The 11,575-nt window shown below is 43.6% G+C and overlaps 1 protein-coding gene across 1 annotated transcript; it reads left to right on the top strand.

Moving 5' to 3' along the window:
- Positions 1-2,172: 2,172 nt before the first annotated feature.
- On the top strand, positions 2,173-11,034 carry DEPDC7 (DEP domain containing 7). The gene is made up of 9 exons (XM_071559523.1): positions 2,173-2,279; positions 4,362-4,749; positions 6,656-6,786; positions 7,678-7,867; positions 8,666-8,880; positions 9,889-10,031; positions 10,212-10,337; positions 10,434-10,512; positions 10,698-11,034. Exons 1-9 carry the CDS (start codon positions 2,207-2,209, stop codon positions 10,910-10,912), a joined length of 1,560 nt encoding a protein of 519 aa, XP_071415624.1. The 5' UTR covers positions 2,173-2,206; the 3' UTR covers positions 10,913-11,034.
- The last annotated feature ends 541 nt before the right edge of the window (positions 11,035-11,575 follow it).

The following is an 11,575-nucleotide window of genomic DNA, read 5'->3' as shown; positions in this document are numbered from 1 at the left end:
CCATTATTAAACACTGTATTGCTCAGGCAATGAAACACGAATAAATGTTTGTCTGCTGCAAGTTTGTGGTATCTGGTTCCTACACTAATTTTCACAGCCTCAAATGGAGTGCATTGGTTATTCATTTGTATGTGATGAATAAACTTGCAGTGCCCTACCTTTAAGTGTGACAAATTAAGATCAAAGAAGGCTGACCTGAGCTTCAGTGCATGGCAGAGGTCCTGTATTTACACCTGTTTGCACAGAACTTGTCGTGGGACAGGTTAAAGTTTCACAGGGATTTTATTTTGCACAACTGCCGTCAACACTTATAATCTAAGAATTCAAACTGAATTTTTGCATCATTTATAACATCTTTATTATTTGGTGTTTTATGTGCATTATAAACTTCTGAGTTTGTAATCATGGAGATCAATTTGGCTTTTTTCCTACTGAAATCAGTCCAAAAACATGATTGACTTTATGTTGTTTGAATACACTTTGGAGTAAGAATGAATAACCAACATACTCTATAGTTAGTAGAAAATGATGTTGAATTCCTTAACGTTTTACTGCAGACAGTAGAAAAAACCTATTACCCTGAAAGTGAATGCATTATTTCATTGCAATGAGAAATGCCTGCTGCTATACTAAACAGCTCATAGAAGGCATCAGAGGAAAACTTCAACCATATGTGGGTGTTCAAGTCTTATGTTTCGGGAACAGTCAAGGACAGTGTTCAGTTGCTTTGCTGCAGTCACAAACAAGGCCTGTGCTCAGCTTAACTCACAGAAATAGATCTGGCTGTTTTGGGGGTTTAAATGGCATGGTAAATACAGGGGAAATAAGGAGAGATTAATTAAGAGAGATGTGGAGCTTCTGGAGCAGATCCAGTGGAGGGCAAAAAGGATAACTGGGGGACTGAAGTATCTCTTACAGGGAAAGGCTGAGGGAGTGGGTGTGTTCAGACTTGAGAAGAGATGACTGAGGGGACCTCATAAATGTGTATAAATATCTGACAGGGGGGTTGTCCAGAGGATGGACCAGGCTCTGCTCTGCAGTGCCAAGCAATAGGGTGAGAGGCAACAGGCAGAAACTGATGGACAGGAAGTTCCACCTGAACAGGGGGAAGAACTTTGTTACAATAGATTTCCCAGAAGAGTCTTCCTCACTGGAGATATTCCAGAACCATCTGGACACAACCCTGTGCCATGTGCTTTGCAGTGACCCTCCTTGAGCAGGAAGGTTGGACCAGATCACCCACTGTGCTCCCTTCCAATCTGACCCATTCTGTGAAATCCAGCACTGTACACTCTATCACCAGGGACGTGAATCCTGCTTCCTGGAACGTGGGTGGTGTCCCCAGTGCTGTAGGAAGGGTCAGAGCTGCTTCCCGTAGCGTGTCGGAGCAGAGGGCGCGGTTCCCCAGCCGGGAGCAGTGGTGCCTTTGTACAGGGGCTGTGACCCTGGGCAGCAGCAGCTCTCTACAGCATTTCCCCTCTTCCTGCTGCAGCTTATGGATCTTGCCGGTCTTACATGCAGTGCTGTGTCCAGTTCTGGGCTCCTCAGTGCAAGAAAGACAAGGAGCTACTGGAGAGGGTCCAGCAGAGGGCACAAAGACAATGAGGGGTTTGGAGCATGTTCCTTGGGAGGAGAGACTGTGGGAGCTGGGCCTGGGTAGTCTAGAGAAGACTGAGCGGATCTCATATCAATAGACATAAATATCTAACGGGGGTGTCAAGAGGATGGTGCCAGACGCTTTTCAGTGTTGCCCAGCAACAGAATGAGCAGCAACGGCCATAAACTAAAACACAAGAAGTTCAGCCTCAACATGAGGAAGAACTTTTTCATTCATGTGGGTGGCAGAGCACAGGAACAGGCTGCCCAGGGAGGTCGTGGGGTCTCTGGAGACACTCAAACCCCCTCTCCTCTGGCTGCGTTCCTGTGCCACCTGCTCTGGGTGACCCTGCTTTGGCGGGGGATTGGACTGGGTGATCTGCAGAAGTCTCTTCCAGCTTTGGCGACTCTGTCATCATTCAGGACCCGAACCCGCGTTGGCGGACGATGGGGCAGTGCCTGGAGGACTCGGCCGCCTCCGTCACTGGCCGCTGTGCCCCGGGCACGGCCCCGCCCCGGGGCGTGGGCGCGGCGGCTCCGCCCCCGCGGGCTGCCTGAGCCTGAGCCGCGGGCGCACCCGGCGCGGCACAGCGCGGAGCCGGCACTCGCCATGGCCACGGTGCGGGAGAAGGCGGCGGCGCTGAGCCTGAGCGCGGTGTGCAGCCCCGCCACCAGGCCGCCAGGTACGGCCGGGGAGCGAGACTGGGGGAGCGGGCTGGGCACGGCACGGGATGGAGGGATGGTTGGATGGGATGGGTCGGGACGGGATGGAACAGGACGGGTCTGCCTCGCCGCAGGATGGGTGCTGTTGGAGCCGTCCCATCCCGTCCCGCTCCGCAGCCTCGGCGGCGCCTTTCCCGGCTTCCCGACGTTCAAAAGTTGGCTGCGCTCCGGCGCCGGGAGTTTCCGCACGGGAAGCTTCGCGACCGGGAGAGCCGGAGCTGCGGGGCAGCTGCGTGTCCGGAGAGCGGGTTAAGAGCAAGTGGCACTCGCTGGTCACTGCCTTTGCTTTTCTTTCTTACCCTGAGCACCTTGATTTTGTGGGACCTTGTGCCTTGATGCCGCACGTAACGCTGCTTTCCGCAGGAAAGATTGGAAGAAGGTATATGTGTGTGTGTATGGAAGAGCTGATAAAGCTGTTAGAAGTAAACTATGTTGCTATTTATTTTGGCAACAGAAACCAGAGTTCGTGCGTGTTTGATGGTGTCGGGCTTGGGCTGACTTTCTTTTCCTTCCAAAGAAGCTGGTCAGCTGTTGAGTCGTAGGGTTAGAAGGGAATTCTGTGCTCTGTTGTGTTTGTTCTGCCTGCCTGAAGGTGTCATCAGGTTAAAGCACCAGCCAGTGCGTGTGCCTTGTCTGTCTCGTACTTTTAAAACTTTGGAAACTGTAGGCTCTGGAAGATTTCTTCCTTGGGTGGTTCGATGCTGTGTATTAGAAAGCTTTTCTTTTTCCATGACATGAATCTTTTCAGAAAGATAACTTGCTGTCCTTTGTCAGTATGGTGTGGTCAAATGCTGTTGTGTTCCCTGCTTCTCCATCAGTCTTTACTGCCTCCTCACCTTCCTGCCTCTCCCTGCTAATTTGCTAATTTCTGGGCTTTCTGGTAGATGGAGATCAGCTGGAAACCCTGGTGCCCCAAACTGGAATACAATTTTCTAAGTAAAGCCACTTCAGACTAAACAGAGCAGAAAAAACCACCTCCTGCATCTCTGTGGAAAATGCTCATGGTAATATGTTCCAGAAGGAGTTGCATGTTGGTTTTTTTTTTCAAACACTGCATCTCACTGTTAATTCATTTGGTTTGAGGTCTGTCACAATCCCAGATGGCTTTCTGTAGGATTGCTGCCAGCTCTTCATTCCATATTTTGTCCTTCAGCTTTTGATTTCCCTCTTCTTCCTCTGCTTTTGGTCTTCCAAAATTATTCATATGACTTACTGAAAAACATGTTTTCTAATTTTAGCCTCTCTGGTGGCTGCAGCCCTTCCCAGTTAGGTGCCACCTGCAGACTTTATGTGTTTTCAAGTCCTTGGGGAGGCTGAGTGTAGCCTCCGGTCAAACTGTTGGCTGCTGGCATGTTGCTCTAATCAGACTGGTAAATGAGTAATAGTTCAGTGGCTCTGAGGGAGGGAAGCCGGGTTGGCTCAAGGAAGTGGCATTGAGTACACAGAGCCAAGGTCTCAGCTGGAGTTTTGTTGGCAGGACCTTGTTTGGTGGTACAAGTGTTGTGTCTCAAGAGAGTCCTTGAACTTGTTAGTGATGTGCTAAGCACTGATACCAGGTAGCTTGTGTGTATGCACAGTCCTGTGGGAAACAAGATTCTGATGTGTTTCTTCATCTCTGCTTCCTTCTTCACTGCCCAGCTGTGTTGTTCTCTTAGTGTTAGTAGAGAAACTCACAGTGGAGTACAAGCACATACAGCCAGTTCATGGCTTAGGAGTAGGTTCTGCAAGTGCCACCATCAGGTGACAGAGGGACAAGCAAAATGAAAATGCTGAAAGGAGAGGCTGAAAAAACAGGAAGTTATGGTCAAAAAGCTTTAGGCTGATGTAGTGAGAGGAACTACCAGAGAGAGAGTGAGACTGGCACACAGCAGACAGACTTGCTAAGGAAGTAACAAAGTGTTAATGCATAAGCAACCCAAGCCAAAGTGGAAGTCTCACAAATGTTTAAATCCTTACGAGATTCATGGAAGCTGGAAGCCAGAATGGGGGCTGTTCTATTCTAACTGCAGCATGAATTCAGTCTTTGTTGTCTCTGTTCTCAGGCTTCAGCTTGGCTCAGAAGCCATTTGGAGCGACGTACGTCTGGAGCAGCATTATCAATGCTCTTCAAAACCAAGTGGAAGTGAAAAAGCGCCGCCAGAACCTGAAGTGCTACCATGACTGTTTCATTGGCTCAGATGCTGTGGATGTTGTCTTTGCCCATCTCCTACAGAACAAGTATTTTGGGGATGTGGATATTTCCCGTGCTAAAGTGGTGCGCGTTTGTCAAGCGCTGATGGATTACAAAGTCTTTGAGGCTGTTTCAACGAGGGTCTTTGGAAAAGACAAACGTTCTGTGTTTGAAGACAGTAGCAGCAGCCTCTACAGATTCCCAAATGTCTCAAGCCAAACAGAACTTGATAAAGATTACCAGCAGTGTACCCCACAAAGGTTAGTACATGGAGTGCAAAGAGAAGGGTTTCTTTACAAGAGGAAAATGTTAAGTGTTCTGGGGCAGAGAAGGGAAAACTGCTGTACAACTACAGGACCTGGGGGGCAGGGAATAGATATCACACAGATGTTTGTGAGTAGGACTGGTAGGAAACAGTAATTAGAAGAGAGTAAATCACTCAGCCTGCATAGTTATTTGTGTTCTGTGTCTGTTATCACACTGCCTTGGGGGAGGGTGGTAGGAGGGTAGAACTTAAGTGCGTTTTGATACTGATCCAAACCAGTAGAGCCAACTGGAATTCAGGACCATCAAACAGGTTAATGCAACAGAGCAATCTTTAGTCACTGTACATAACTCGGACATAAACCACTAACCCATGCAACTTTTAAGGGAAAATTTTTTTCCTTTCATCCTCTTGGTTTCACTATGCTTCAAATTCAGCTCCTTTTAGCTGTTTTTTTATCCATGTGTGAGTTGTTCCTAGGGTAGGTGGCAGCTGTTTTGCTGCTGTGCTGTTGCACACCATCCCAGAGCCAGAGCAAAGTGCAATGGTGAGATTTTGTTTCCCTGTCTCCTTGGGAGTGGGCAAAGAGAACCCAGGTACTAACTAAACCCTCATATAGTATGCAGGTGCCACTTTCCAAATAACCTCTCAAACAGTTTTTGTAGAGGGTTCATCTCTACACATATACATATATACACATCTGACATACTCTTACAAGAAACTCCATTGATGTATTTAATACAAGAGTTTTAGCAATATGCACTTTTGAAAATTGCAAATGTTATTGACCTGAAAAAAACTTGCCTTATGTGATTGACATGCTAATGAGAGTAGCAAATGGGAATCTGAATGCATCAACCCTGATGAAAAAATGACAGAAACGGATTAAAAATAGTCCTTGGTCCTGCTTCCCCCCTCTGCCCCACTAATTTTTGCTCTGTACTAAATCAAACTGTCTCAAGCCTTTATTTAGAAAGAGGAGAATTTGTGAGGAATTAAAAACACTTTAATCAAGTGTGGTATTTAAAAATATTTTCATCACAAGAGCTGTTAAAGTAAGACTTAGAATATATTGGACAAATAGTCCCTAAACCGGGCTATTCATGTTTTATTAGTATAGAATGAAGGTGGTTTTCTTCTGGCAGGGCACAGATCTATTGGCTTACATTTCTTCATTTAGTGAAAGGAACAGACCTATCAATCCATACAGCTTGTCACATCCATAGCAAAGACAGGGGACATCAGAAGGATGTTGCAGTGCCCTAAACCAAAGAAGCTGTGGGAATTGAAACAGATATCCTTGGAGGAATAGTGATGTTGTGGCTGGAGCAGTTATTCCATCTACTCAAGAGCCTGGGCAAGCAGTTCTGAGAGGAACTGGCCAACACACAGAAGCAGGTGACAGGTTTCTAAGGCTTCCATTAGCTCATGGCATGAACAAGCCCCATAACTATGGAGCAATCAGTCACTTTGGCTTTTCAGGAACAGCTCTTAGTTTTTGTCCTCACTTCACTTTCAAGGATAATGTCTTAAAACTCTGGAGGTTTTGAGAGGGGAATCTTATTTGGGTTTTGAAAAATAATTTTCCCTCCTTAACCATTTAACCTCTTAAATTTTCTCTGTGGTAATTGAAGTGGCCTCCTGATGCAGCTGTCACAAGTTCCAAGGGAGGACCCATGCACACAAATGTTACATGCAATTTCTTTTTTAAGTTATCATATGTTCTCCTGGATGACTTGGACAAAAACTGCCAGGCAGTGGAGAAGAGGGGGAAAATAGTGTAAATGTCTATATAGGAGAAAACTTTTTAATCTTGGGACAGTTATCTATGTGTTGCATGGTGTGTTTGGTTATCCATGTGTATGGATATAGATATATATAAAAACTGTTTTTAATCTCAGACATGAGAGGAGCATGTTGTTCCACTCTACTCCTGTCAAACCAGAGAACTTGGAGGATCTTTGGGAAAACCTGAGCCTAAAGCCTGCAAACACACCTCAAGTAAACATCTCGGATAGTTTGTCCCGTCGAGGTAAGCCAAGTAATGCCACAGTCATTTGTTTGTGGGAGAAGGAGGGTAAATCTGTGGGACTGGAAAGACTTATGCCTGTCAGATGGGAGAGGAAGACAAACTGACTCTCATAGTATTTTGTTTTGAACACCATGTCATGTAAAGACAAATTATATTTGTTGCAGAGCTGCTTTTTATCTTTTTATTAAACAAGAGCCACGATCACTAGTTGAAGTAAATCAATGCTGAATTTTGTGGAGGAGAATACCCAGTGTGCAGAGCTGAATTTGAGTTAGGAATATTCTTCCTAATATTCAAATACCTGCACTACTTTTGTGCTTTACTTAGTCATGGCCAACAGTCTCCTGCCAGCTGGAACTCCTCCTTGGCTTTTGTACTGTGTGTCTGCACATCCAGCGCTCCTTCAGAGTTGTGTCAAACTGTTCCTGACAGTTCCGTGTTGTCTCTTTCAGATTATACTATGACCTAATGTGTTTTTTCCTCTGGTTAAAAATGCTAATGCATCTTAGAAACTGTGGTTTCATCATATGGAAATGTCTTAGGAAGCTGTGATAAGGACAGTGTTACACTTTTTTTTATTTTTTGATAGCTTATCTAGAACAAAGATTGTTTGCAAATTAGAGCATGAAGAATGTAAGGCACTTCAAACTTATGCAAAAAGCAGTTCTCCCACACTTGTAGTTGAGTAAACAAATGGGTAATTCTTGCCTTTTGTGGTGATAAAAGGCACTTCGAGATAAGGGCCACAGGCTTTGCTACTGTAAATCTCTATTTTAGCAAAACTAATCTGTTAGGTTAAGCCTGCTGGGAGTAAAGGAGAGTTGTCTTTTTTTGATAATCTGTCTTTGCACATGTTGAGTCTCTGTGTGCTTTGTGTTTCCATCTTCCCAGTCATTAATGAAGTGTGGCAAGAACAAACAATTGCTCGTCTGCTGCAGCTGATCGACCTTCCCCTCCTGGAGTCTCTCCTGGAGCCCCAAGAGATCAGACCTCAGCTGCCACAGCCCAGGAAGGGAGCTGGATACGTCATCACAAGCAACTACCTAGACAGAGAGATTCTCAAGGCTTTCAGTGACTCACAGTGAGTGTTCATTGCTCTCCTCTGCAGCTTTGAAAAAACTTTCTGCTTTCGTGAGAGTGCAAAGCACAGTTGATCTTTGGGTGGAAATGTGGTAGTCTCAGCCCTGCAAAAAGGACGGAGTAGGCACTTTTCTCCCTGTTGGACCTGACTGAAATAAGTGGTAAAAAACAATTGCTTAGCTCTAAGGCAGAGTAGTGAGATAATCTCTGCTGAACACTGGAATGGGGTGTGAATGCAGTGACAGTAGTTGATGGTATTCAGAGGGGAAATTCTTTGCTGCACTGAGGGAAGAACAGAGCTTTTTGCTATCAGCCTGAAAGTTTTCCTAAAAGCATTACTTATGAGGGAATAGCTTAGTTCTTCCTGCTGTATGAAAATAGCCAAGAGTGCTGGACTTGAAACTGTGCCTAGAGTTAAGAACACTGTCTGAAAAACTTGTACCAGTCTGAATCAGATCAAGGTTCATGTTTCTATTTATCTAGCGATAATTATGTCCTTATCTAACAGTAGAGGACATCACTAACTAGGTTTAAGTACTTGTGACTGTTCAACTCTGTGGGTTACTAATTCTTCATCTTGATTAAATAAATGACAAAGGGGTTTATGACTATGATCCACCTGAGAGTGTCAGGTAAAGTGTCTTGTGTGTGAATTTCTTAATGTATTCAAGTACTTACACATGCAGTTTCCACTGGGATTGAGAACCAGTCTACCTACTTTCTGTGGAAAGCAATGCAAGCCACTCTCTGAAAGGCACCTGTAAGCAGCGTTACAAACACAAACCACCCTGTCTTCCAGGACAGACGAATGGCTCTCGGCAGCAATAGATTGCCTGGAATATCTTCCAGATCATATGGTGGTAGATATTAGCAGGAACCTGCCTGATCAGCCAGATAAAGCAGATACATGGAAACTACTGCTGTTTGAAAATATCGGTAGATACTACAGCCAAAAAAAGGAGCCACTGTTAAGCCATGCATCTGAAATCCATTTGGGAATTGCAGAACTCTTAGGTAAGTAAATGCAGCTGTGTTCCAATGCTTATGTGAGATATATATTGAGAAACTGAGTATTTACCTCAGCAGCCAAGATTAAATATTGACATCTGCAAGTATGGGTTTTTTTTTCACTTCTAGCCATAAAGACTGTGCCTGGAAATTTGGGTCCTGATTGTAGAATGGCTGTGAAACTGGAGTGCTAGAATTTGGTAGTAATTGGTATCCATGGAAGTTATATATCCATGGGAAATGAAATATCAATCTGGTCTAATGTTAAATATTGATGTCCTAAGAACTAAACTGAAAGCTGTGTGGATGCTTTGTACCCCGTTCACTTTTCCCTTTTTAACACAGAAATGTTACTTAAATTTTGTTTTAAACAACATTTTAGAAAGCTTTTGATGTTTTAGTTGTCAATTAACATCTCATCCCTGTTCTCCATACTTTTCATAATACTTCTTGTTCCATGTTGGTGGGAATAGTTTGCATTTATATCCCATTCCTCCTCCCCACATGATAAAGGGAGGATATTAGTACAACCTACTGCATTTAAATAATTCACACATCTAAAATGGCTATTCTGCATAGTGAGGCAAATTAAAACCTAGCAAAGTTCCACGAAGTGGTTTGCCATTCATTCCTCAAACCAGCCTGTGTGTCAAGGACATATTTCTCATTACTGGGGAGATCTTTATTTCCACAACAAGAAGTCATTAATTTTTTTTTAACAGAACCATTTTCCTTTTTCAGTATTGCACATCCCATTCAGGATGGCTGAACTGTAATTGAACTTAATTGCAAGTGACTTACTTTTATATCAGTCTGAAAGCCGGTCTGTGGGATGTTCTCAGACTGTCTGCAAGCAGCTCTCATCAACCTGTGAGAAGTTTTGGGGAGAATTAACTGCTCAGTTTGACCAGTTCTGTGCAGAGAGATTGATGTCTGTTCACTGGCTAATTTAGGTGGTTTATTGTAACATTTATTTAAATAAATATGGCAATAGATACCTTTGTCTCTCCCCAGTGAATGGGAAGATGGAGCAATCTTTAGAAGCTCTTCAGCTGTATTTGAAACTTCTAGACAGCCAAGTCAGGGAGGAGTTCAGGAGACTATTGTACTTCATGGCTGTTGCAGCACATAATTCTGAGCTCAAACTACAGAAGGAGGTAAGTGTGTAATTGACAGGTGCTTCACACTTCCTGAAATCTAGAGGTCACAGACACTGGTCAGAAAACATGTTTGTAGCTTAACTATGTGACTAAGGGAGGGATAGTGACTCTGGAAGAACAAAGGTGATGCCCTTCTTTATTCTCCTCTTCTGATCATTATTTCACTTTGTTCTTTAGAGTGACAACAGGATGGTTGTGAAGAGAACATTCTCTAAAGCTATTATCAACAATAAAAACTTATCCAGAGGGAAAACTGACCTCCTGATCTTGTTCCTCGTGGACAACCAAAGAGATGTGTTAAAGGTAAGAGCTACAAAATGACCAGTTTGGGCTCTTAAATGCTTATGCAGAATTGCCTTTTCTAAGCTGCTGTTGCACTGTCTTCTCTTTCTGTTCAAGATCCCAGGGACACTGCATAAAATGGTCAGCAACAAGCTGCTGGCTTTGCAGAAAGGCCAGGATCCCAGTAAGATAGCAGGTAAGAGTTCAAACTCAGCTTTTTAATCTTGTCATGCACCCAAATGAGAAACAAGTGCTGCAAAAAGACTTGCTGTAACAATGACTACTTTGACTCTAAAGGAGGGTGGGTCTGGAGTCTCCAGAGTGGCTGAGTGTGGTGTGTGGTGTCAACTGTCTGAATGTCTCTTGTTTGTTGCATTTTAGGCTATACCTTTTGCCAAAAACTTGATGAAAGGGAGTATCGCTCCACTACAGAGAAGACCACAAAAGATGAACTATTATCCCTGTTGAAAGCTATTGATGAAGACTCAAAGCTCTCTGACAAAGAGAGAAAGAGACTGCTAGATCAGTTTCACAGTAGTAATCCAAGTATTTTTATGCAGTATTTTGGAGACAGAGTTTCTAATATGTGTGTATGAGACTTTAAATATAAATTACTTTGTATACTCTAGCATTGAAAACACTAATATATTTGTAAATTTTTGTATTCCTGTATCTGCCTAATAAAATTATTTTGTGGAAATAAATGGAATTTATTCAATTATTACCAAAGCAAACAGTACCTTTATTTATAGTTTAGATTTCCTCATTCTTAATCATTATAGGACCAAAAATAATCATTCTTTTTCCTCACCTAAGGCCCAATCTATTGCCTCCCTCTATTGAAATATCAAAAGTCCTGAGATGGAAAACACCATGACTGAGATCTTTCTTGCCACCTTTTACCCCAGCAGTGAATCTTATGCTGAACACTTTCTTTCTAATTTGCCTTGCAATATGTGACTGTCACATAGCATTGATCTCTGCCTGGCTGTGTAGCAGACAGAGCTGAATAACATCTCCTGTTTGATGTTCCACAGCTTTTCATCAAGCTTGCCAGCTAACTATACCGTGTGTGACAAATGACTGTGCTGTTTTAAGCTAAAATGACACCATATTGAGGAACTGACTCTTCTGTGATGGTAAAGATTATCTGGATTTTTAAGTCAGTCTGGCTTTGGTTGCCACAGGATGTGCTGCTTAAGGCTGGTTATCTTCATCCCTGCGTTGTTTTGCTCTGACTGTAACTCTTACTGATGGCA

Source organism: Pithys albifrons, chromosome 6 (assembly GCF_047495875.1).
Source record: "Pithys albifrons albifrons isolate INPA30051 chromosome 6, PitAlb_v1, whole genome shotgun sequence".
In the NCBI taxonomy this organism is placed as follows: Eukaryota; Metazoa; Chordata; class Aves; order Passeriformes; family Thamnophilidae; genus Pithys; species Pithys albifrons.
Note: the sequence above shows the minus strand (reverse complement) of the source record. Positions and strands in the feature narration are given on the sequence as shown.

Coding starts and splice junctions, on each gene's coding strand:
- DEPDC7 (XM_071559523.1), top strand. CDS start 2,207: ATGGCCACGGTGCGGGAGAAGGCGGCGGCGCTGAGCCTGAGCGCGGTG. Junction 6,787..7,677: donor GGATAGTTTGTCCCGTCGAG/GTAAGCCAAGTA, acceptor CCATCTTCCCAG/TCATTAATGAAGTGTGGCAA. Junction 10,338..10,433: donor ACCAAAGAGATGTGTTAAAG/GTAAGAGCTACA, acceptor TTTCTGTTCAAG/ATCCCAGGGACACTGCATAA.